Source organism: Ambystoma mexicanum, chromosome 9 (assembly GCF_040938575.1).
Source record: "Ambystoma mexicanum isolate Mex_15411 chromosome 9, UKY_AmexF1_1, whole genome shotgun sequence".
In the NCBI taxonomy this organism is placed as follows: domain Eukaryota; kingdom Metazoa; phylum Chordata; class Amphibia; order Caudata; family Ambystomatidae; genus Ambystoma; species Ambystoma mexicanum.
In genome coordinates this window covers 55,433,757-55,459,447 of record NC_090931.1, presented here as the reverse complement: position 1 = coordinate 55,459,447, position 25,691 = coordinate 55,433,757, and the positions used below count along the sequence as shown (strand labels likewise).

At 47.7% G+C, this 25,691-nt stretch overlaps 1 protein-coding gene across 3 annotated transcripts in view; it reads right to left on the bottom strand.

The window, feature by feature from the left end:
• ZBTB44 (zinc finger and BTB domain containing 44) overlaps window positions 1-25,691 on the bottom strand; it is a 564,887-nt gene that overhangs the window by 466,205 nt on the left and 72,991 nt on the right. For all 3 annotated transcript variants that reach the window (XM_069614134.1, XM_069614132.1, XM_069614133.1), the window contains one exon: window positions 6,138-7,187. In XM_069614134.1, the coding sequence (XP_069470235.1) occupies window positions 6,138-7,143 (1,006 nt within the window). In that variant the 5' untranslated portion in view covers window positions 7,144-7,187. The remainder of the gene's footprint in view (window positions 1-6,137; window positions 7,188-25,691) is intronic.

Sequence of the window (25,691 nt, the reverse complement as noted above, 5' to 3'; positions counted from 1 at the left end):
TGACTGTGCGGCATCCATTCTGCACTATTGTTGTCAACCTGTCCTCTTGATCACCAGCCTCTGGATCCAGGGCCTCGTTAGAGCTAGTGTGGACGTCTGCAGTAGTGGTTTGATTCTGGCTGCCAGTGCAGGCATCCATTGGGCCTTTCTTTTTACCAGAAGTCTTGGCCCCTTTGCCTGCTTTGCCCACAATGATATCGTGATATATGCGGTTGTATTTCCCTCAGTGGCCTATTATTGGGCTTGGCACACTCATACGCATTTTCAAATCTGCCCCTCGTATGTTGTTTCTGTAAGGGACCAGGACAAGGTTCCGAGGTTGGGGGCATTATATTCGCGCAATCACCAGGATATAGATTGTCAGGACGTGGTTGCTATGAGTGGACTCTGTCCTCCCAAATATTGTGTTGTACCGTTAAGTTTGTTGATTCATGGTGTTATGGCCTTCCAGAAGTCTACAGCTTCAATTGCGTGCCCAGTAGCTGATGTAGGTGTCTGCCGCCACCCTACCAGCCCGTCCCTTGGGGCGGTATGCCCTCAGATGTTTAGCACGTCGGGGTGACCGCCCCCAGTGTGCAGTTTTGTAGTCACACACTTCTTTGTTACCGTGTGGTCAGCGCGTGGAACGATCCGAGTTTACCAACAGCGCTGCGCTCTTGTGTGTGGGTAATCACAGTGGTCCGCACGTGACCCTCAAAATCTGTTTGTATGGTCTATTTAAGTACGGTTACACAGCCCGCGAGGGACGGGGCCAAGACACCCAGGGCAGCGTGCATCTTGTTGGGCTTCTCGCATCAGTGTTCCAGGCTGACTGCAGCTGGACCACTGGTCCGCCCAGGCGAGAGCCACACACCGATGCAAGCCCACCAGACCGCAACAATCGAGCGTATGAATATGGCACCGCTCCCCCTCTGCCGCATCAACCACCCCTTTACTTGGTGTTGTGATGGGATCATTGCAGGACCCTGCACGCTACAATGTCGCAGCGCTGCCGAGCATCTCAGGAGGCTCCGGCGACGGGGTCTCGCCCTCGTAGCGGTGCACAGTAGGATCTAGGGGCGGCCTCTGTGCTCAGCAGTGGGAGAGCACCGCAAGCCCAGGCCGAATCAGGTGGTTTGCCGGTACGCCTCTGCTACAATCGCCCTCTCCGTACCTGTGCCTCAGCTGCGTATCAAGGATTCAGGCATTGGGCACGGGTTGTAGGATCAGGCTCCGCCCATCCGCAGCCTTCCATCACCTTGCGTCCACGGCTCTTGGGTGGATCCTCTCGGTTCTCCCAGCCGGATCTTGACAGCTACGTGAGTCGGCTGATGTTCATCAAGCCGTAACTTTGGCGAACTTGATCGTTGATTACCAGGAGTTTCTGGGAATAAGCACGGATACTTGGGCTATCCGTAAAGCAGGCAGCTTCAAAATGGATAATCCGGCACAGGATCTCTCAGTGGAGCGGGAGCTCTCAAATCCGACGGACATTTCCGTAGTGCGCAACAGCGCCCCGTTTTCCGTTTTATTTATTTTCAGAGACTTGGCTCAAGCCTCAGGCGGGCGACTGGACGCCTGGTTAGTTATTTGTTTTCTTGCATTCAGCATTTGTTTTTTTTTTTTTTACTTTGTCACCTTCCTTTAATCGCTTTTATTTTATTGGTGCAGTTGCGACAGACCAGACGCCTCCATCCCGAGACATCGGATGGGAAGGTTGCGGTTGCCTTATTGCGGCACTTAACTGCTTGGCTAGCACCTTGGAAGTCTGAGGTTTTTCTAGACTTATCAGCTTTATTCCCAAAGAGGTGTGAACGATCAAAAGGCATGCTGAGAAGCCTGGACTAAACATCTGTTGCAAATCCAAATGTAGGTAGCCATCCAAACCTGCCTGTCACTGTGCTAGCTGCCATGACTCTACTGGTGCCATCGGCAGAATCCCGTCCCGATTGTAGGGACTCACCATTGCGCGTTTGCCATCTTTAATTAAGGAAACCACCTCTTTCCTCACCCTCTGAAATATGGTCAATTGCCATTGATATAACATCCCACAATGTATGTGTGAACTAGCCCAGAGCGCATGTAGTATTTATAGATTCAAGGGCCATGCTGCTCTCCAAAAAGACCTTTTTTACCACAGTGTCAACACGCTTATCCCTATCGGGAGGAATAGTAGGATAAGCAGCTACTGTGGATGTGGCAGCTTGTACAACTAAACTCTCAGGGGTTGGGCTTTTTGAGAGCAAGTCTAGGTCCATATTAGAAGGTTTACATTTCATTGTAAGGGTTTTATTGACAGCTGTATTAGTATCTGGAGGTCCACCAGTTTGCCATAACCCTCCTCTGCAAGGCAGAACAGAAAGTCAAGATTGGATCCTTTTGTGAACCCTTGTCTAAAATATCAGTCAGCTCATCCTGCTGGTACACCGTTGTAGGCCTCCACCACTCAAGGTATTCCGTGACTCTATTAATCAGCTGTCTATATGATTCACAGCATGCTCTGCTGGGTCAGGTGTAGCAAAATCAATCTCAGGAGAAACCCATTTGCACTCTCAGTTGCCAGAGGTGCTCCATTCTGGATTCTTCAGATACCGTAGCCTCTGGAACATTTGGTGTCCAATATTTCAGGCCAAATGGTGGTGTGTCTTGATCTCAAGTCCCTGCATCCTCAAAAATGGATGACTTAAAAAGTATTTTTTAGGCAAGGGCTTAAAGCCCTCCTCTATTTCCTTCGAAGGCATCAACAGCTTTGATGGAGTTGCAGGAGGGAAGAGGTGTAGGACTCTCCTCGACTTGAGGCCTTTCAAAGGGTTGCTGTATTCAGCTCAGGCTCGAGGGCACCCAAGCTTTAACATCTTCAGACGCCTTATGGGTCTTGGTAGACATGAAGGAGTCGTGGCCGTCCATCGATTCTCTCCAAGAGGCTGGAACCACCTTCTCAAATATTTTCAACATCTAAAGACGAAACATCTCCCACTCAGTCTTACAGGCTGATCTACCTGATCCGTCACGCCTCTCGTTATATCTTTTCGGGGGATGAAGACGAGTAATGGGAGCCGCTACGAGAACAGCGCTTTTTTGAAAGCTTTCCTGAAGGAGACTCTTCCAACTTCGATCGTCCGAAGATCTTCTCTTTGACGGTGACTTATGGGAGTGGGGCCCTATCCGAAGCGAGATTCCCCTTCCTCTCCTTCAGTGCCTTTCCTGCCATCGACTGACAAGAATCGCAATCTGCATTCTTGTGTTCGATCCCGAGACACCAGAGGCAAGCGCAGTGTGGGTCTGTGATCGATGTCTTGGCCCCACAATCCATGCATTTTTTAAATTCCGTCTCAGGAGTCGACATTATATCAATGTAAGAGTCAAATATCGACAAAAATCACTCCGACGGGAACTGCCAGAAGGAAAACCAAACTTAACAGGCGCGGTGCATGCTATATAGACACCGCCGGTGACGTCCTGCTTGAAAGTAGACCGAGGTTATCGGGGGATATCAAGTCGAGAACGCACAGCGCCCTCTGCGGAGAACATTTTTTCCGAAGCAGCCGGCACTGGAAGGAGATTATCAACCGTACGTGAGAGTACACAATCCATTCAAAGTGCTTTTTGGGGTTTGTAGCCTTTGCACACTGTGGAGCCAAACCAGGAGCCAGCTTTAGGAGTTTGGTCTAGTCCTGGTTTATTAGCTTTGACAGAGCATACAGGACTACCATTCATGGGGGTGTGATGCATAATTGTGAGGGCTAGCAAGAAACATGTTCCGTCTTCTTACTCCGTCATGTCTGGCCACAACGGTCAGCAGTCCGCTGAGCTCTGGCAGAGACTGGCTGCCATACTTACCAAAACACTGCAAAAATGAAACCAGTACAAAGCCAAAAACAGCTTAGCAGGAGCTACCATCTAAGGCAGGGTTGTCCAACTCCAGGCCTCGAGGGGGGCGGAAGCCTGACAGGTTTTCAGGATACCCCCTATTAATATTCTTAAGATAAATTGGCATACAATGATTCTTAACATATGCAAATTCTCTCATGAATATTAATGAGGGATATCCTAAAAACCCATCAGGATTCCACCCCTCAAGGCCTGCAGTTGGACAATCCTGGTCTAAATGTCCTTCGCCATGTGCAGAAAATGAATCTGTGTAGTCAGGCAGCACTGCCATAACCACCTAGCTGCACATGTGCTCTAACAGGAGTACAGTGGTTTAGAAAGGCAATGTTTAAAAAAAATGCAAAAAAAAGGGGGTCATGTTATTGGAGGCGAAGGAGAGGAGGGAATTGCCAGTGTGCAAGGTGGGAATATTCAAAAGCATGCAAATGTGTAAAAGAGAGTACTTGTGATACACAGTACCTCAATGAGGAAATCCGATAAAGGAGTCACCACACCTTAAACAATGCCCTCGGACAGCTTTTTTAAATAACCAATTTTAAATACCATGGAAGAGGCATGTTTTTTCACCATAAGTGAGTCTGGCATGGTCTTGAAAAAAGGGGCGATTGCAGAGCGCAATCTAAACAAGGTCTCAAGCTCACCTTCTAGTGCTTTGTTCGTGGTTCTTTACAGAGCACATTTGGCTTCTTGACAGATATTTGAGGACCAACACGAGAGCCAGACAAGAAAAGAAAGACACATACCTAAGAAAGGAGTGCCGAGGAGCACTACAATCATGAGGGCAAATGACTGAACATGCCAGGTAACAAGGATCCGTTTTTTAGAAGAATAGGGGAACAGTAGCCACTGGAGACTGATATTGAACTCTAGGCAGGTACAAAACAGTCTGCTATGCGTGTATAGAACTGATGTGGCAAGTGGCTTATGGCTGGCTAGTAGCTTGTAATTGAAATCTTTGCCTCCTGCTAAAGACAGAGCAACAGAATAGTTGCGTCTTGAAACACTTGTGTATAGGCGCGTTATAAATGCCATATCATAAACTAATTGGGAAGCCTGGAATAGAGTAGTTCGGACACCCAGTATTTATCAATCTCTGTGGTGATCCCCTGCCATTACATCAAGTCAGTGAGGAGGACAGCAATGAAGCCACCACATATGAAAATAAAAACAGAACTTGCTCTCATCTGTTGTAAAGCATTATCTGGAAAATGCACTACAGTTTGCACAATCCAGTATGGACTTTCCACCATGCCCTCTCAGCCTTTCCATTTAGTACCAGGAAAACTGGCATTCATCAATAACGGCTCAAGCCACAACAGACAGAGTAATAGCAGTTGCATTGTGAACAGTGAATTAGGCATTGTGAACAGTGAATTAGCCATTGTCAGATGCATGCTTGAACCCTAGGGCATATGAGTATTGGAAATAGTTTCACAATGTAGACTATGGACACCAACACACAGTTAAACATCAAGATCCCTAAAAGCATGGAACACAACAGGCGTGGTCCACCAATTAAAGGCATGGTTATTTGTGCACAAGTTTCTCATAGCAAGTGGTCTTTCTCCGTTAATCATCAATGGATCATGTACAGCAGAATGTTCTAGCAACAGTAATAGCTGACTGACTTGAAAACAAATCAGTGATTAGCACAAAATACCAATACATTAAAAAAGGGACTTTCAGACCAAGTCAACATTAGCAAGACTCCTACTGGGAAACCAGCACACGGAATACTTTTACAGGTGCGTCCCTTGGAATTTCCACAGCAGCAACATAGCCTATATGATAGCCTATATTAACCTACTACACTGTGACCGTAGTCAGACCCGCCCTTCATAGAGTCAGCTAAGGCAAGGGAGGCATTTGTAACAGTCGATTAGACATTCATTTTAAAAAAAATTATGAGCTTTGTCAAACCAGTTTCAAAATACTTGAAGCAATACACATAAAAACTCATCAGGCAAACAATGTTTGAACTATGGAAAGCCCAGCAAGATCACGTAAGCAATAGGAACAAGAATAATGTTTATCATTTTGGTGCAGTTAAAAAAGTAACCTTATTCTTAATTGGACTCAACTGCACTTGAATGTTGAAAGAAACAGCACATTGAAGACACAGAAATGGGACCAGATATGACCAGGTTGATAGCGGTAGGGACATCTTGATAATCTTTGAACAATACATTCACACACCATGAAGTTAAGCGTTGCATGGTCATTGAATCTCTGTGCGAGAAAGTATATCATGCATCCACAGAACATACCTATAGACGAAGATTGTGGACTTATCAAGAGATCCTCCTGGACTTGTTCACTGCCTGGGACAGTCTGCTGGTCACTTAAAGAACTCTGCGATGCACTAACAGGTTGCGACACCTCCTCGTGGACTTCCTCATCACTAAGTCTTTCGACTTTCACATGGATATCTTCTTCCATAACCAGGGGCGAGTTGGCTTTTGTGCTCTCACATGCTCCATAGTCTGTAACCCTTCGGGCTACATCCGAAGGCCCGGGCAATTCTGAAGTCCGAGACTCTGTGTGCTTCTTCTCCGACTGAAGCCTTCGGTCAATACCAAAAGGAAAGGTCCATGGGAAAGCTAAGGAGGAGTCCACAGGCTGGTTCCGGGTTTCGGAATATGCCACTGAAGGGTTCAGAACCTGGGGAGAATTAGTATGCGTGCTACACTTGAGCGGACTTTCAGGGGACATGACAATGTAGCTTTTACGTTTCCTACGAGACTCTCGGCATACAGGGATATTCCTCTCAACCACACTGCATTCTGAAGAAACAGGAGAGAGGCTCCCATCTCTAAAGGTACAACTCTGATTAGTTTCCTGACCCGAATCTAACAACTTTTCTTGCTGGCTGTTCGTTGTGTTCCATAAAATGCTCGACTTCATGAACTCCGAGCAGGTGCTTGCCACACTGAACATTTGCATATAGCTAGCCGCAGCCAAAACATCGATAATGTTCTCAGTGTTGATAGACAGTGTTGCAGTGTATGCATATTCCAAAAGAGGGATGAAGCCTGTGACAGTAACATGGTGCAAGTCTAGGACACACTGCGTGCTCTCTTCTGCTTTACCAACAAGCTTGGTACGGAAGAACTCACTGCAGGCCGCCAGCACTACCCTGTGAGCCATAAAGATCTTGTCCTGGACGCGGATTGTTATGTCACAGAAGTGGCCATCGTTTCGAAGCATGTTGAGCTTTCCCAGCATCTCCTGACTGTGCGCAGGCGATGTGTGGGTAAAGGTTTTTAAACCCATTTTCTTTGCTTACAGGAGGCTTCAATGATGGAAGAAGTTGTGCACTGCAAAAAAAGAAAATAATTACTTGCTTTTGTCTCTTCTGAGGCTTTAAAGTCAAAACTATATGCTTTTCAATTACTAAAAATGTCTACACTGATGAAGCCGAATTACCCTTAAAAGTAATCATGACCGAGAAGAATCACACACACACACACACACACACACACACACACACACACACACACACACACACACACACAGCCCTCCACCACCACCTCAAGGGATGATACAAGGTTGCATGTCTGTTTTAAGTAATAACAGGAAAAGTCCCTTTAGTTCATCACTGATCATTACTTCATGTATCATATGTAAGTATATATATGTAAAATAAATAATTGTTTTCTGCAATCTTTGTTTCCATAAAGATTCCACTAAGTGTTTGACAACGCAACACCCATACATTCCAGTCTATATAATACATTACTCACAGTAATCTTATTTCCGATGCTTTATTTGCTTTGTTTTTGAAACTCAAAAAAAAGGAGACATAGACTGGGTGTGTCAGTAATACTATCATCCCTAGTGTGACATCTACTGTACACATGGTCCTTCACATGTTGAAGTCCCTCAGATTTTGTTTCTGACATGAGGTTGCATGAAGGGTAGCGTGAGAACAGATGTGATAAAGCTGAAAAAAATAGTGATCGAGCAAGAACATCCATGCACCTTCGACTCCAGGAGGGGAGGAAAGGTAGGCGCATTTGAATCTAAGCAGATGTAACCATCAGAAATGTGATTACGGCGAGTAATGTATGACTTGTGAGGCTTGTGGATCTGCTTAAATATGCATAGATTAGAGAGTAGTATATGGAGGAGGTGGGTTGTGAGAAGGTACAGTGGCAAATAGATGTTTTAGCACTGCTTGTCCCACCTATGAATCTGCTTTAGAACGTGTGCAATGCAGTAGTGCTGAGTAAAAGTGACATGATTGCCCCTTAGGGCGTGGTCCCTGCCGCCCCCCCCCCCCCCGACCCTAGGTAGGGCTGTGTGGAGTGGGCACAGAATCACAAGTCTTGAGTTATGATGAGAACCGCCTCACGAGTTTGGCCTAGCGCTTTGACAGTTACGTGAGTTTTGCACCCCTCATAATTGACAAAAATACAGCCAGAAAATTGTGTAGTTCGTTTTGACTCAGATCTTATTATGAAGCATTGCTCAAACATATGAAGCTGAAACATGAAGGTAGCAAGTGAATATATTTATTATCACTTCTGTTCTCTACCAGCTTCGCTCATCATTATGCCTGCTATAACAGCAATAATAACGTAACATACTATCATATATATATAAAGCGTTATTGCATAAGCTAAAAACATGATTGGCGTCTAACAAAGATTAAGTACAGTTCATCATTTTTAAAACACCAGCTTGAGCAATCATGGGGTTCATGTTATGCTGTCTAAGATCTGCTATGGTATGATCAGGAGTGGAGTGACATAATAAAGCACGCCTTCAGTCTCACATATGCAAAGAAGTTCAACCAGCACACTTAAACTCACGATTTCCAGGCCTTGCTTTTCTGCATGCAAAGTGACCACGGGAACCTGGTGCTCTGACCTGCGATCGAAGGCTCTTCCCACCCCAGGATCTGGTTTGCCCTCTGCTCCCAAGGTTTCTTTAGCCTTATTCTGTTTTGCTTTTTATATTAACATGACTGACTTAGTCTACATATACTACGTGCGTCATTTCCTTAGCCTAGACAGAACGTCTACAGTCTGAACCTGCTCTTGAGCTTAGCTTTGCACACATGATTTACCCATGTGAAAACTCAAGTGACGGGCGCTGTCTTTGCTACTTGACTATTTACATTAGAATGCATGGTCTTCCGCTTGACGACCAAGCAAAGTGCAGTGTTCTTTTCTGGCCTATTTCAAATGGCATTATATTGGATGTATTTTCTGAAGGGGTTTATGTGCGACAATTGCTTTGGACACTTTAACCGCACCTGTGTATTTTGGTACCCTGCTTCCTGTCCCTGGCTGCTTATCAGCGCAGAAGCACCTCTTGACTCTGCTCTGAGCTCATCTAAAACAGGAAGCTGCCACTTGTAGTTGGCGTTCTTCGGCTGGAAAAGGGGAAACTTTGCCTTTAGCTGACACTAACAGCACGTGCTTGTGAGTCTACAGTTAGTGTTTGATTTTGTCGTTTGGAAGCCAAGCTCGCATTGTATGTGAATGCGTGCTATTTGCCAACGAAAATCCATAGCTTATTACTATGATGGTGTCAGCACCACATGTATTTTCAAGGCATTAAGCCGTTGAAGACAAGAGGTTGCTATTCTGTGGTTAGGAAGAGGAATCTATCATGTCTTGTCAATCGCCTTTGCTAAAGCCACGGGACAAGCTATGTGCTTGCTCTTTGCTGAACCCACGAGCGTCATTCATCAATGGCAATATATCGTCTCCAGCAAATGTCTAACTTTGTCTTCTGACACTATGCAAAAGTAGCTCCTGTACCTACGGTAGAGCGAGATCTTGGTGTGAAAGGTAAAGTCTTCTTTACTAGTAAATAGCAAAGCTGTATGCCCTTGATTATCCATCTGGCAATGGCGTTTTTTGAAATGTGATCACCTTCCCTACCAGGTGCTATGTAAACAAGGTGCTGGTCTGTTTTCCTTAGAGGTTTTGTTTTGTTTACGTCGTATAAGACCGCCCTCCTTACATCTAACGTATGGAGGTTTCATTCAGCCGAGTTAGATGGATTTTGGAAAAAAGTAGGTAGTTCAATTGATTGGTTGACATGAAACTTTGGTAAGAATGTTGGTGAAAACCTAGGATGTGTTATAAAGACCTCTTGGGTCCTTGTGGATTACAAAGAAAGTGTCTTGTACAGATAATGCCTGTAGCTCACTAACCAGTCTTATCGAGGTGATGGCTACCAGAAAGGCTGTCTTGTAGGTTATGTGTTTTAGGCTGGCTTTGTGCATAGGCTCAAAGGCCGGACCCATGAGCCTTGAGAGCACATTAAGGTCCAAACCTGGTGGAGGGTTAGAAATGGGAAGGTGCAGTCTTTACTCCTTCCACGAAAGCATTGATAACAGGAACTTTCCACCAAGACACTTTGTTCTGCAAAGTAGTGTACGCCGACAGGGCCACTAGGTGTACCTAGACGGGAGTTAAATACTAGGCCAGAGTCTAGTAGATGAAGCATGTATAGAATGTGGGTTTTCGTGCCTCCTTTAGGATAGCCATACACCTTTGAGGACTTCAGGAGCCAGGCTGCCAAGTTCCAAGACTAAGGATGAGGGGCACCGAAATTCGATTGGTATGCGCATAGCCAGTTTGAGCAGGTGTGTAAACCATGGTCGTCTTGCCCACTTTGGAGCAATCAGGTTTAGCGTGGCTTGTTCCCGATACATCTTGTGCACCATCCTGCTGAGGCGTGGTGTCGGGAGGAAAAACTTACACAAATTTGCCTGGCCAGCTCATCCACAGGGCGTTTCCCTTGGACTCTGGTTGGGGAAACCTGGATGCGAAGTCTGGGCATCATGCATTTTGGCTTGTGGCGAACCATTCTAAAAGGAGGACCACACAAGGAGAAATGTCATCACTCATGCTCCTCGGGTAGAGGATTTCTGCTCAGAGTGTCTGCTAGAGCATTGAGTTCCCCTTGAATGTGTTGAGAGAGATTGGGAACATGCTCCGCTTGTCTACCCACTTCCAAATTATTTGGGATAGCCTGGGCAGACCTGGAGAGTGTGTGCCTCCCTCCTTGTTTAAGTAAAACATGGCAGTGGTGCCGTCTGTGAGGGCTTGCACTGTCTGACCTACTAGATGCTGCTAAAAAACATGCAGAGCCTTGACAACTGCCAGAAGTTCGAGAAAGTTGGTGTGGTTTTAGGCTGTGTGTGTCCACTGGCCGTGAGCTGTATGGGGAAGGTAATGGGCTCCCCATCCGGCGAGTGAGACGTCTGTAGTTTGTATCGCTTGAACTGGTGGATTACAAAAGGGTTTTCCTTTTAACAAGTTGTCCTTGGACCACCAGCGAAGAGCCTGTACTAGGGTTAGCGAAACAACCGCTAGATCGTCCCACTGACCGCTTGCCTGAGACCATTGCTTTGATAACCACTCCTGCATTGGTGCTTTTTCAGCCATGCATGTGGAACTAGGTAAATGCATGAGGCCATCATCCTGAGCAGGCGGATTGCCTTGCGTACGGTTATTTAGCAACCGGCAGGATAATGAGGTATTTGCAATAGCATGTTCTGAACTATTTAGTTTGAGGGGAAGACTAGACCGTCCTGTTTTTTTTAATTGCTCGCAGGAATTGTTATGTTTGGCTGGGTACAAGACTTATTTTTTCTCGTTGAAGAATCCAAATTGGAACAGAAGGTTGATTTTTCTTTGGGTGTTGTCTTTGCAAATTTGAGGGCACTCCCCTGTTATTTAGTTGAGTCGTCCAGATATGGGTACAATGGGATTGAATCTCTGTGTAGGTGCACCGCTAGCACCTTGGTGAATACCCTTGGAGCAAAGGCTATGTCAAAAGGGAGCACTTTGAATTGATAGTGTAGTCACGCTATTTTGAAGCGCAGCTATTTTCTGTGCGCTGGGAACACATCTTTCATATCCACTGTTGACATGTAATCCCCCCCCCCCACGTTTTAAAGAGAGGAATTACTTCCTAAAGCGTAGTAATGAGAAACCTTTGTGGCTTGACATACGTGTTCGCTGGGCACAGGTCTAGTCTTTCTTTGGCACAAGGAAGCACGTTGGATAGATACCCTTGTTTACCTGGTTGGCTGGGACGATTTCTATTGCATCCGTTTCCAGCAGTGTTTTGACTTACTCTAGCAGAATGAGCTTGTCCTCTGCTGTCTTCTTTCTGTGTTTCGGCAGGTGGTGGGATGGTCTTTGTAGAAGTTCTATAAAATAACTGCCAGCTAAAGTGGATAACACCCACTTGTCCGAGGTGATCGCCCTCCCATGAGTGGGTGAATTGCGAGATACGACCTCCTACTGGAGCAACATGGGAAAGGACTTGGATTGGGGCGTCATTGTTTGGGTGGGTTTGTACCCCTGGAGGAGGATCTTCCTCTACTTCTGGACCTTTTGTGGCCTCTTTGAAGCTGAAGGACTGTCTGTTAGGGAGAATTCTCTGTTTAGGCTGAATTTCCTAACCTAGTGAGTCCCCCAGCAGCTTTGCTGGATTTTTGGGGTTTATTTTTTTCTCCTGCCAAGAGTGAGACTCTTTTACCCTCACTCTTGGGCATGACTTGAGAGTGTTTCTGTGACTTGCTATGTGCTTATGGGCTATGGGGTATTTTTTTCCCATAGGCGATCATTGGTTTTTGAATGTGTGTTACACAGCACCCTCAGTGCAGTAACACAGGGGTGTCATAGTGACCCCCAAACAGACTCCACACCCTGGGACTGACTACTGTCCCCCTGGGTCTGTAAAGTCACCATTGACTTTACTAGTCTTAACTTAGGAACTTAACCAGTACAAACCATCATACTGTGGAAGTACTGGTAGGGGCAATTAGATTGCCCCTGGGTCTGTTGTCGAGGGGGTACTGTCCCGTCCCCCCTCGCCGAGTTTCTGGCTGGTGGCAGTGGATACCACGGAAATATTCCACCGGAATATTTCCCAATGGGATTTCCCATTGATTTTAATGCACCACTTTTTGGTGCAATGTTAAAGATACCGCCGGTTTATTTATTTAATATAAATTCACCGGTTGGGATTTTTTGCCAGAACTCGCCGCCAAAATGGCATCTAGGTTCACTTCAGTAACCCTGAACCCGAGTCGAGCCTTTGTTCCACTTTTGGCGGGCTTCTGCACAGAAGCCCTCCAAAGTGGTGCCATTCTGTCTGGGTACCACAGGGGGTGTGGGAGGGGGTTTAGGCACCCTGGACTGAGTTGCCTTGCCAACTCATGTCGCACTCTGGTGTGATTGGCCCAAGTGGTGAGCCGCCCCGCTCACCACTTAGCATGTTTGACTGACAGCTAGGCTGTATGAATGGGGGTTTGCTGCATAAAAGCAGGGTTTTTGGGACTGGTTCTTCAGAAGTCGCCACAGGACCTAAGAAGCCGAAGAGGGAGAAGCCGAGCCGACCTGCCAAGACGACACCACCGGTGGAGCCCCGCGGAACCGTCTCACCACTTTTCCCAACGACAGAGGAGATCTCCAGACGGGAGAGTCTCCTTCCCTTGACTGGTGGGGACAACCAGTTTCTGTCTTCTTTTCGTCTCCCTGAAGCATCTCGTGGCCGCCTTGCCTGTGCCAAGCACCCCGGCAACCGGGATACCACTTTTTACCTCAACCGCGAAAGAGGGGCAACATCCTTTTAACCGGAAAACTCCACGGCTGGTTTTTCCCTGGTAGTGCAACGACCTTCAGCTTTCCTCCACGTCGAGATCTGCTCTTCCTCTGGACGACGCCGCGACTTGCACCCACTACCAGGAACAACTGCCACCGCTGGAGGATCCTTTCCATTTTAAAAAGGTACCGTGTTCCGCCCGGCTTCCCTTGCCACCGATTGTACGGGGTAGATTTAACCCTCAGCTCTCGAACCTGGGTAAGCCTGGGACACCCTAACTAAACTTTTCTAAACTTGGTAAAACCTTTCCTACTCACCTGTAAAGACTTGTGACATTGTGTGATCTTGGGCATCTTTTCGCCTGGCTTTCCCTAGAGTGGGCCTGGCAACCGAACTTCCTTGCTCTGCAATAGACTGCCTTTCTAAACTTACTGTGAATCTCTGAAAAGTGTTTTACCTTGCTGCTTTCATTACTTCTGCCTTTTCCCTCCCTTTTTAACTAACTTGTTGGAGTGCCATCTAACGTTAAGCGCTCACCTCTGTTTGGAAATAAGTGGTGTTAACTTAGACTTGTCCAACAAATAACTAGGGATGTACATATAAGTAATAGTGACTGTGTTTTGACTTACTTACCTTTTCTGTGCTAGTGTAATTTATGAGTGTGTCTTTTAAATAAATAATTATATACTTTTACACCTAGCTCTGGTCAGTGTTTGCTTGTACTACTGTGCCTCTGTACCTATTATGTATGCTCTATATACTGCCTAACTCTTCTTGAGGGAAGTCTGACTGCACAGCCACAGCTACCAGGTAAATCTGGGTGGTACAGACTGCTACCAAGTGGGTTTACTGCCAAACACCTGTAGTCTTAAATCTTTTGCAGTGGTCCCAGAGGGAACTGCACAGGTTTCTGCCCAACACTCTCCCTGGGAGGTGCTCCTTGAAGGAGACTGGCAACCCTGGTTATAACCGGAGGATTGCAGTGGTCCCTACACATGGAAGAACCATCTGGTATTAAAGTCCCTCTTTGGACAAAGGGCTTGTTGAAAAGCTGCCTGAGAGACTTCAGAGGCTCATATTCTTCTTTGGCACTCTTGAGAGCGTCCTCAACTGCCTTACCAAAAAGGGCAGTGGGCATATTAAATAGTGTGGCCTGCGTTTCCAACTTAAACCCTAGACTGCCTTAGCCAGGCATGGCGTTTTATCAACGTGCCCTCTGCTATGATGCAGCCTTTATTTGTTTAATTGTTTTTTTTAATAAGCCGCCTAATACCGTACCAGAGTTCAATTTCTAAGCGCGGATCCGGGACTCAAACCTGTTGCTCTGCGTAGTCTTGCTTCCAAGACCAGCGCATTACCCCTGTGCTATCCTCCTTTCACACCCGTGTGTTGTGTTTGGCATCAAAGTTGTTTTTTGAGGTGCAGTTGGCCACTTGCTTTCCCTCCGCTAATGTCTTTAGGCGCTGTGATTTTAGAGGCCCTGGAACAGCTTTAATTTGTTTTTCAAGCTGGTCTCATTTACGGCAGTTCTAACTAGCCAAAAGAGTGGTGTTGGCTATCTTAGATTGCTAGGCAGCTCAGGAAGCCACCTTTCTCCCAAAGGTGTAGATTTGTTTGCTTTCTTCATCAGGTGGGGCTTCCGCAGAGGCCAGTGGTGTGCCTGCTCTTTTCCTTACTGTGGTGACAACCTAGTACGGTTGGGTGTAAGGAGGGAGGGTTGTATGCGACTGGAGAGATTGCAGAAGGGGGATAAACTGCAGCAGATTTGTCGCCAAGAATTTGCCCCACAAAATCCTTGTCGACCTGTGACTCCTGGGTGTCAGTTTTAAAATGCTAGGCAGAAGAAGCTCATTATATTGGAGGTGGTAATCAATTAGTGAAACAGCTACTGGTTATCCTGGTCATACCTGTCTCCTTGGTCACCCTGGCAACTGGGTCCTGGCCACCTGAAGGGTCAACCATAAAAATGTCTCGAGAGGGGTCAATGGCCACTGAAGTGGAGCGGGCCTGGCTGGAGTTGCAAGGCTGAGATGCGTCTAGACGAGGCACCTTGGCAGGTTTTTCGTCCCTAGTTGCCCCTACTCCTTGTAGTAAGATCTGTGGATTTCAAAAATCATCAGGGTGCCCGGCCATAAAATCTAAAAACAGGACATCCTTCTCATGATCTTATCAAAGCCTTTTGGGGTCCACTCAGCCGACCTTGGGAAGTCTGAGGGGGCTAGGGGTGTCCTGCAAGGTTGTGAGCTCCTTGTGATGTAGGATATTAGAGACAGGGTCCTGAAGTAGAATAGCTACTATCCCTAGGAGGTAGAGGCTTGGGAAGGCAGGGACTTGGGTGTTCGGGCGTAGAAGAGTGGGTAAGACATTTTTTTTTAATTAGCTCGGGGGACGTATTAGAAGGGGGCAACAAAATGCCTTTTGACGCATTTCCTTAAGCATGGGAAGGAGCACCTTTCTAGGCGCAGTGTCTGAAACGGGCCTTGATGTCACCTGTTTCGGAGCCCTGTCATGCAGCGAACGTAAACTCGATGAGCCAGAGAACAGGGATAATTTAGGAGGACCTCTCCTTTGACACTGCAAGGCTCGAACCGGTCGACGACTTAACACCGGCGCTGAGCCATGAAGTGCATGCTTCGTGTGGCGTGAGTGTGGGTGTGGGTGCCTTTGCCACTGGGTGACTTCTCAGGACCGCTGGACTGTTTTCTGGAGTTGGGGGCATGCATATGGGGTTCCTTACGAGCATGATCGCCCTCGGCGTCACTTAGGACGCTGATGCTGCCTTCACTTGATTCCCCCGCCACATCTATGGAGGCTTCTGCCTGCATGGCATAGGCGACCCAGCACTTAACAGTCCTTTCGTGTTTTGGCCTGAAATGTTTGCGGGACTTGCACGCCTTTTCGGGGAGGTCCCTCAGCAGACAGTGATTGCACACTGTGCGTGTCCTTCCAGGGGTATTTGCCATTACAGGATGGACACAATTTAAATGGAGTATTCTCCATGGTGAAAGGGAAAGGCAGCGCTGGAAAGGAAGCTAAAAGGTTAGAAAAGGCATTCTCTAGCAACGACAGAGTGTAAGAAACGTCCCCCCACTCTCCATACTGTGAAGGACCAATGCCCCGTGAGGCATAGGAAGGCCGCAGTCGCTGATAGTCGAGGCAGTTCTAGTCGTCGACGATGTTGCTGTCCGCCGAAAGCCACCAAAGCAGTTGGTAGTGCAGCGTGCGGTTGAAGAAAGTATAGGAAGAAAGTCTAAAGTTAAACTTTGTCTAGCAAAAGGCATAAGCCTGAGAAACTCTGCAAACGACCGACCATGATAGCGGAAAAATAATCTGAGGGATCTTGACGCGTGAAGGACCATGGGTACTGTAGATGTCACACTAGGGATAGTATTACTGACACGCCCAGTCGGAGTCCCTTTGAGTTTTGAAAACAAATTGTGTAATACTCTGTGACTACCACTGGATGTCGGCCTATGCATAGCATGTGATCCAAGTAGATCCACAAGCCTCAGAAATGTATATATATTTGAAAGGTAGGGTCTCCCTTCCTCTCTCTGCCAATTAAAAAAAAAAGACACCACCTCAAAAACAGTACTTAGAACCCCCTTTGTGTGCATCCCTAAACTAGTCGATCCCCAGCACTTTAAATATAGTCATTACGGCCCAATAGCCACTTTTTTTGGTCAAACATTTACATTACTATGGCATGAGGGATGGCACATCAAGTGTTGTGAAGGAGGTGCAGCAGCTACCGATTAAGAGTGCCCAAATCGCCATTCTGGTAACATTTCATTACTCCACTGTCCAGGACACAAGAGAACAAGTAACCCGTAACCCATAACCCACAGGCCAAAAGTAGAATGTAGTCTAGGAGAGGGGTCTGGTGAGTAATGCATGTCCATGTTACTGCCCTTTGGCTCTGTACGAGAGGTGAATCCCTCAGAAAAGCTGCTGGTGCTGCCATGGATTTGGTGAAAGAGCGCGAGTCTCACAGGGAGATCACAGCACAGTTATGCCTTAGAAATTCCAGATAATTTACTGACAAGAGTGTCCACCAAAGCCTTGTGTGGGGCAAAAGGGATATCGGGGTTATAGAAAGACTGTCTGTGTAAGTACAAGTTAAGTCAGTCCTGAACACTTCACAAACTGGAGCAGTAGAGCTATGGTGCTACACCAAAAATCAAAATAAGAAAACTAGAACGATGCAAGGAGGAACAATCCTTGTAATTAAGTTAATAGTATGAAAAAGATTATAACACTTCTTATATGAGAACACTTACAACTTTCATGGCTCCAGCAGAAGTCGCCATAATTAGAAGAACCAATGGTCCAGGAAAGAAAGTCTGCTTCACAGGGGGAAACTGGTTAAAATGTTTACACCTATTGAAATCTAAAAGCAAATTCAAATCACAATGGCATGGGGGCCTCTAAGGAGGAGAATAAACATTACAGCAACCATAACATTCTAGTCAATGCCTCATTAATAAAATAAATAACACTTTGTAGCCTGTGTTCATGAAAGCGGGAATATCAGTGAGTCAATTCAAATGCTAGCCTAACTAGAACATGAAAGCACCCCACTATCAATGTCCGAACACACAGAATTGGTGTATTACTCAATACCAAGCCCACACAATAGCTTTTGCATTGGAATCCTTTCTGGCACCTCTAACCAAGTGCTCAAGCTGATCAACAAAAAGTGGGGGACAAGGATCAACCCAATCTTTTTCAATAGTAAAATCAAAAAACCTCCTGTTCGTTAAGAGCAGAGGGTTGGTGGACCAGAACTGGTAAGGGCAGCATTTCGTAAACGTTTCATGAATCACTGGTGTTGGAGGAGAGGCAGATCGAGTCTTGTCCACTCGAGAAGAGAGACGATCTGCCAACAAGCTCTGCACCTTTCCTCTCCATGAAGCAAAAGCATGGATATTTCACATTCTGTTTGTTATCAGAAATATGTATTTGCAAAAAGAGGCCAGGTGTAAAGAAAATCCACTGAATAACCTCCAAATTACACATACAGCCGTTGGAGAGTAGGATCAGCCCTTAACCTTAAGGATAAATAAAGAAAAGAATGGCTTTCACACCGAGTAATTATGAACCATCAGTGAGCAGAAGCCTGTTCAGACAGATAAACAAGTTACTTACCCCTGGTAACGTTCTTTCGACTGGACGTTCCTCTAACATATTCCTCATCTTTGACATGGAATGTCCAGCTTCAGCTGCCTCAAAACTTTCGGCAGAGGGCTTTATGCATCGAGTAAATGTCCCTCGAAGGCCTCTGTCGAGGGCGACATCAGAGATCATATATAGCACACAGTTCTGTTTTTCCTCCTCCCCAAACAGCAGAGATGCCCATAAATACGGGCATGACGGTACTCAACCTTGGCGGGGCAGAGGCTGTAATAGCATCAGAAATTCTACAGAGGAGTAGGATGAGAGGGCGATTAGGAATATGTTTGAGGAACATCCAGTCCAAAGAAAGTTACCAGGGGTAAATAGCTTGTTCTAGTAATGGATTGTCTTCTCCAACGTATTCTTCATCTTTGACAAACTCCCAAAGCAGTGTCTATGATTGGAGGGGGGTGTAGAATTCCAACAAAGTTACTCACCGTAGTGACTACCTTACTCCTAGTCCATAGTCTCCTTTACTCCAAACCTGTGGGACATTCCGTCCTTCGGGACGGGACCGGAGCACTTTTTTCCAAAAAGCAGCAAAAATTGAAAATGTATGTCCTTTTTTTACCCGGGGTACCACAGGCGGCCGTAACCCCGCCCTCCTGAGCTCCACCCCGCGTATCGCCCTTCAGTCCTTTTATCGCCAGGTCTGCGACTATTTTAGCAATAATAGAGGGTACTCATTAGAGGGGACGGCGGGCATATGAAGGAAAGGGGACTATGGAATAGGAGTAAGGTAGTCACTACAGTGAATAACTTTGTTATACTCCTACGTTCCGTCCCCTTTCCTCCATACTTGTGGGAGATTCCCAAGCACTCCTCACAGGCAATACGGGTGGATAGAAACTCCTTAGTGAAAAAGGTTTTTAACAACAGCCTGGCCGAATTGAGCATCGGCCCTGGAGCTCAGGTTCATGCAGTAATGCTTACAAAAAGCTGATGGGGAGGCCCATGTAGCCGCTTTGGCAATGGTTTCCCAGGGAACATATTTTTGGAAAGCAACAGTAGTCGCTATGCCAAGTACAAGATTGGCATGAATGCCCTTCGAAAATTGAAGGCCCAGAATGGTATACGCTTCTGAGATACAGGAGGCAATCCATCAGGAGAAAGTAGCTTTTGTAGCTTTTGAAGCGGGTTTCCCTTTCGGGTCTCTGAACGTAAAGGAGTTGGAAGGAGCCCCAGAGTTCAGTTCAGTCCAGATAGAACTTCAGAGCTCGTCTGACATCTAAATTGTGTAATACTCTCTCGGCATCTGAGGCCGGGTTCGGAAAAAAGACAGGTAATGATATACATTGATTCAAATGAAAATCCGTCACTACTTTAGGAAGGAAAGAAGGTTGAGTGCGGAGCACAACCTTGTCCTTATGGAAGGTGAGGAACGAATGTTCCAAAAACAGAGCTTGATGCTCGATTACTCGCCTTGCCAAGGTCACTGCAAATAGAAATGCGAATGCAACCTTCCATGAAAGGTACTTTAGAACCGCTGTAGCCAGGGTTTCAAGTTGTTTATTGCATAAGGCGTTCAAGACCACATTCAAATCCCATTTTGGATGAGGATTGGGTACAGGTGGAAAAAGATGCAATAGACCTGCAAAATGCCTCTTAATAAATGGGTTAGTCAAAGATAAGGAACAGTTGTCAGTGGACAGGTAGGCAGCAATAGCCAACAAGTAGGTCCTACAAGACAAAACATGAATGCCTGAAGCTGCCAGATGAGATATGAACGAGAGAACAGTGTCAATCGTAGCCTGTCTTGGGTCCAGCTGCTTAGCTAAACACCAGTGGCAAAAACTATTATACCGAGACCTTGTAGAGGGTTTCCTGGCTGCTTGGATAATGCGCATATTGTCCTCAGACAAGTCAAACTGTGCTAAGGTTTTGAATTCAGGCACCAGGCCGCCAAGCTGAATGATTGTGGGGAGGGGTGCCACATCTGCTGATCGCACTCGTGAAGCAGGTTGGGAATCAACAGCAGTCTGATAGGAGGACAAATCGACAAGAAACTGGCTGCCAAGGAGCTATGTCAAGCCGTCATGTGCACTGACTGGATGAAGAGTTGACACGTGGCGAATAGATCTGCAATCCTGTCCGCCATCAAATACATCCTGGAGTTGATCATGTTCCAACGGAAACCCAGAGACAGTCATGGAAGATTTCCCCCAGTTCACCGACAGCCGAAGATGGAACAGGAGCTGGAGGAGAGACTTGAGATTGCTCGAAGCCGACAGCGGACAAGGGCTGCGTAAGAGCCAGTCGTCCAAATACAGATATACATGAACATCCTGAAGCCGAAGGAAAGCTGCGATGACCACATCTTCGTAAAGACATGCAGCGCCGAGCTGAGACCAAAAGGGAGCACGCAGACCTGGAAATGCTCCCCTACAAGGGAGAACCGCAGATATGTTCGATGCAGTCGCCAAATCAGGATGTGAATATACGCGTCCTAAAGGTCCACTACACTGAGCCAGTTGCCCTTCCGAAGAGAGGACTTTATTTGGCAGGGTTGTGATCTTGAATTTCTCTTGGGGAAGAGAAAGGTTGAACTGGGAAAGGTTGAGGATAGTGCGCAGGCCAGCCTGGTCGGTTTTGGGCACCGTGAACAGACAACAGTAGAAGCCCTTCCATTGTTCCCCAAGGGGCACAGGTTCCATAGCCCTGAGGTTTAGAAGCTTTGTCAGCAGAGAGGCTACCCGAGGTGGCTGATGGCCGAGAGAAAAACCAACCACGTTGTGGTTTTCGGCGGGTGCCGCCAACCCTAGGTTCAGTTCTGCACACCCGACGGTCCTGAAACCCTCTGAAGCCAGAGAAAGATCGAGACGGAGACCCCGACCTCTGTATAAGGGGCCTTTGCTGGGACCTTCGCCAGGACCGACAAAGATTTGGCAGTTTGGATGCTCGCCTTGGTATTTGTAAGTTACTCATCCGTATAGGAATGAAACAATTCCTTGCCGTCGAAGGGAAGGTCCAGAACTTTATCTTGGACCGCCTTTGAAAATGTCATCGAATGGAGCCATGCCTGGCGGGAGGTGTCGATTCCTACCTTAAGGCCTAGAGCATAGGTATCCATGTGGTGTGCCGCAGCTTCCAGCAGATCCTGTGCTAACACCCTGGTGTCCGACAGACCAGCTTTGAAGTCGTCTAGCCTATCCGCAGGAATACACGCATGGAAATCAGCCAAGTCCTTCCACAGCCTCATATTAGCTGCAGCCAGGATGAGCTCGGAATTCGCCTGATGAAGTTGAAGGGCTGAATTGGCAAAGACTATCTTGTCCAAGGAGTCTAGAATGTTATCTTCCTTGGAGAGAATCTGAGCCGCACCGCAGCCGTTGAGGTCACAGAGGCCGGCTGAAGCATGGCCGCAGCTACCACCATCGAGGAAGGGAGCAGACAAGACGCCAAGGCCATCTCCTCAGATGTGTGAAGCCTGTAACGGGCGGCAATTCTCTTATTGATATGCATCCCGGTGTGGGGCTTATCCCAGACATTACGGGCCTCAGCCAAAACGTTCTTCTGGATGGACATGCTGGTATGCTCTTGTGGTGACAAGATGCACGCTCCCGAAAGCACCCCTTCCTGCGGAGCGGGGCCCCAGGTACCTGAATGTCGAGGAGGGCCATCATATCCAGAACCCTGTCATGGAATGCTCCGACAGAGCAGGGCTGCTCATCGATATCCTTATCTGCTTGAGGGTCATCCAGCGAATCAGGAGCAGACGGCTGGACAGTTACAGGTTTTAAAGTGCAATCCCGTTCTACCGTCTTCTCTATAGGAGACGGTGGGGGTAGGGGAGGAAGCGCTGGAGGTGGACCGATAGGGAGAGGCGGTACCGCCGCTGGAGCCGCCGGAGAGGAAGGTGGAGCCAGAGGTTCAGGGTAGATTTCCTTGAAAAGACCCTTAAAATACTCCTTCATAGGGTCAGAGTGCATGAGCCTATGCAATTTCCTGAAAAATACATCCTCTGATGAAGGTTTAGGCGCTGAGGTAGGCAGAGTCCTCTCATATGGGGCATACACCCACAAACGCAATGAGGATGGTTGCCAGGAACGCCCACCACCAATCGGGTCCGCATAGACCAATGGAGCAGAAGCAGGTGGAAGCGAGACAGTATGAGGCAGCGGCATCTGAGCAGGCCAGTCATAAGAAGGGCGGAACAGATTTGTACCATCTACCCGAGGTGAAAACTGCTGCTCAGCCCTAAAAATAAGGTTCCCAGCATCTGCCGTCGAGAACATAGGTGTAAGGGAAGAATCAAAAATGGCCACTGTTGGCCATGAGGGTTGGGGCACAATTTTGTCGATGCCTGAAGAGAACTGTGTCATATGTGCAGATGAGGTAACCATCTCCTCAGGCTGGTCAGGGGAATCATGTAACACCTGAGCCTTGACACAAGGATCCTCGGCAGAGCTGGTACTGGGGTGTCTCGGATGTTTACTGGACATCTTGGAGGTGGCCCCAAAATTAGACTCCAGAGGAGAATCCTCGGCAGCAGAGCCAGTAACAGACGAATTACGGTTTGTGACCACCCTCTTTGTCCCTCCCCACCGCCCCCCCCCCCCCCCCCGACAGAACCGGTATCACCTCGTCCCTGAGCGCGGGACTGCTGAGGAATCACCCTTACAAACAAGACCTTCAGAGCAGGTCTCTCAGTTTTGTCGGTACAGACCTTAGCCTCAAAAAGAGGAACCTCGCATTTGGTCCCGGTATGTGTAGCTCCCTCGTGAGGGCCTCAAGCCGTGGCTTCGAACAGAAATCTTCAGGAAAGGAGGCATCAGGGCATACCCCAGTGTCTGTGTGGAAAGCTCCAGAAACTGAGACCTTGGAGCGAACCCCAGTGTCCAAAGCCACAGATGAACTGGGCCGACATTTAGCACCTGACAGGTGAACCTCAGTATGTGGTCCGGTCTTGGCAGGTCCGTCGTGGGGACCCTCGATCAAAACTCTGGTACGCCCATTAGGCCTGCAAGGCACCTCAGGGGAACCCCTGTTGGTAGACCTGCTGAAGCCCCTCCCGGACCCAGAAGACCCGGGGAAGGAGGCCCCCCCCCGGCCGGGGCACCCTAAAATGTAAGGAACTTACCGGGTGTCTCCTCTTTTTGTTTATTAATAGCGGAAGATGAGGAACACTCTGAAAGACGTCCTCCCACCGAAGAAGACGGCGCTGGAGTGTCCGGACGGAGAGGGAATCTCAGTAGAAACACGAATCGCAGTGATGGTCCAGACCGAGACACTCCAAGCTGAGAGAATGGGGATCCGCCCTAGTGAAGCTACGTTCGCATGAAGAACAGGACACAAATCCCAGACGCTCCGGCATAGACGGAGGACTAAGCGACCGCAGAACCGGAGCAGGAGAGAAGGACAATGGGAACAAAAATCTTTCCTGGTGATGCAAGTGCCTCCAGCCCTGACCGCGCGGAAAGAAAGGACTGAAGGGCGATCCGCAGGGCGGCGCTCAGGAGGGCAGGGTTACGGCAGCGTGCGGTACTCCGCGTAAAAAGAGAAGGACAAACATTTTCAATTTTTGATGCTTTTTGGAAATAAATTGCTCCGATCCCATCCCAAAGGACGGAATGTCCCACAAGTGTGGAGGAAAGGGGTTGTAGGAGTATATATATTACACATTTTCAAGGGCAGAAAAAAGTACTGCCTTGCCAAAAAGCAAGATCTTGCGAATGGGAAGCATCTAGAGCATAATGTTTTGAAAACGTGTGTATTGATGACCACGTTGCAGCGTCACAAGTATTCCTAATAGGAACTCCCTTTTGAAGGGCTGTAGATGTGGCCATACACCTGGTGGAATTCGCTCGCAGACCTTCAGGATGGTCTTTCCCTGCAAGCCTGTAGCACTCAAATTGCCAAAATTATCCACCTAGATATGGTTGGTTTGGTAACAGCCTGACCTGGTTTGTATCCTGTGTACGCTTATGAAGAGCTGATCATCGAACCGTAAGGAACAAGTTACTTACCTGTAACTGTTGTTCTCCAGCATTGGTCTGGCATGGATTCACATGCTCATGAATATTCCCCGTCAGGCTGATCTCTGGGTCATACTGCCCCCAGCCAATGACTGCCCTCTCCCTAGGCCCCGCCTCTGGCAGCCATCCTCAGATTTAGTAGCACGCCAAGTGGCAGTATGACCAAGTGAAGAGCCGCAGAGGGGTAGGTGGGAGGGTTCGCATGTGAATCCATGCCAGACCCATGCTGGAGAACAACAGTTACAGGTAAGTAACTTGTTCCTTCTCCAGCATGGGGTCTGGCATGGATTCACATGCTCATGAATAAAATTATACATAGCAGTATACACATGCACAACCACGGGAGGTGGCAACAGGCTCAACATTAAGCAAAACAACAACTCAACATTAAGCATCTCTTACCTCCTCACCAGGCTCACCTTAAGCGAACAGGTTGCGCAGCACTGCTTGGCCGACCCTGGAGTCCTGATCGACGCAGTAGAATCTTGTGAAGGGTGTGCGTCGACCTCAACGTAGCAGCCCTGCAGATGTCCAGCAGGGGCACACCAGACAGGAACGACCGGGCAGCGGTCGGTTTGCCAACCGGTGACAATGCATGATGCAGCTGGAGAGCCATCTGGAAATGGAAGTCTTCAAGAGAGCCTTCCCTTGATTCACAGACCCAAAGTTCACAGATGGTTGTGACGTCTTCCGAAAACTCTTTGTGCGGTCCACGTAGAATTTCAGCGCTTTAGCAAAATCCAGCGAGTGCAAAGTCCTCTCGGCCAGCGTCGAAGGCGACGGGAAGAAAACTGGTAACACTAAGGGCTCGTTGAGGTGGAAGTCTGACGGCACTTTGGGCATGAAGGAGGGGTGCGTCCTCAGCACCACCCTCGTGTCATGAAAAGTCAAGTATGGAGGCTTGCAAGATCGGGCCTGAATCTCTCCCACTCGTGCAGAGGCGATGGCCACGAGGAACGCTGTCTTCCATGACACAGACTTCAAAGGTGCCGAATGCATAGGCTCGAATGGGGCTCCCATGAGCCTGGTCAGCACCACATTAAGCTCCCACGCCGGGGCAGGGGCCTTCACCGGCGGGAATGATCGGAATAG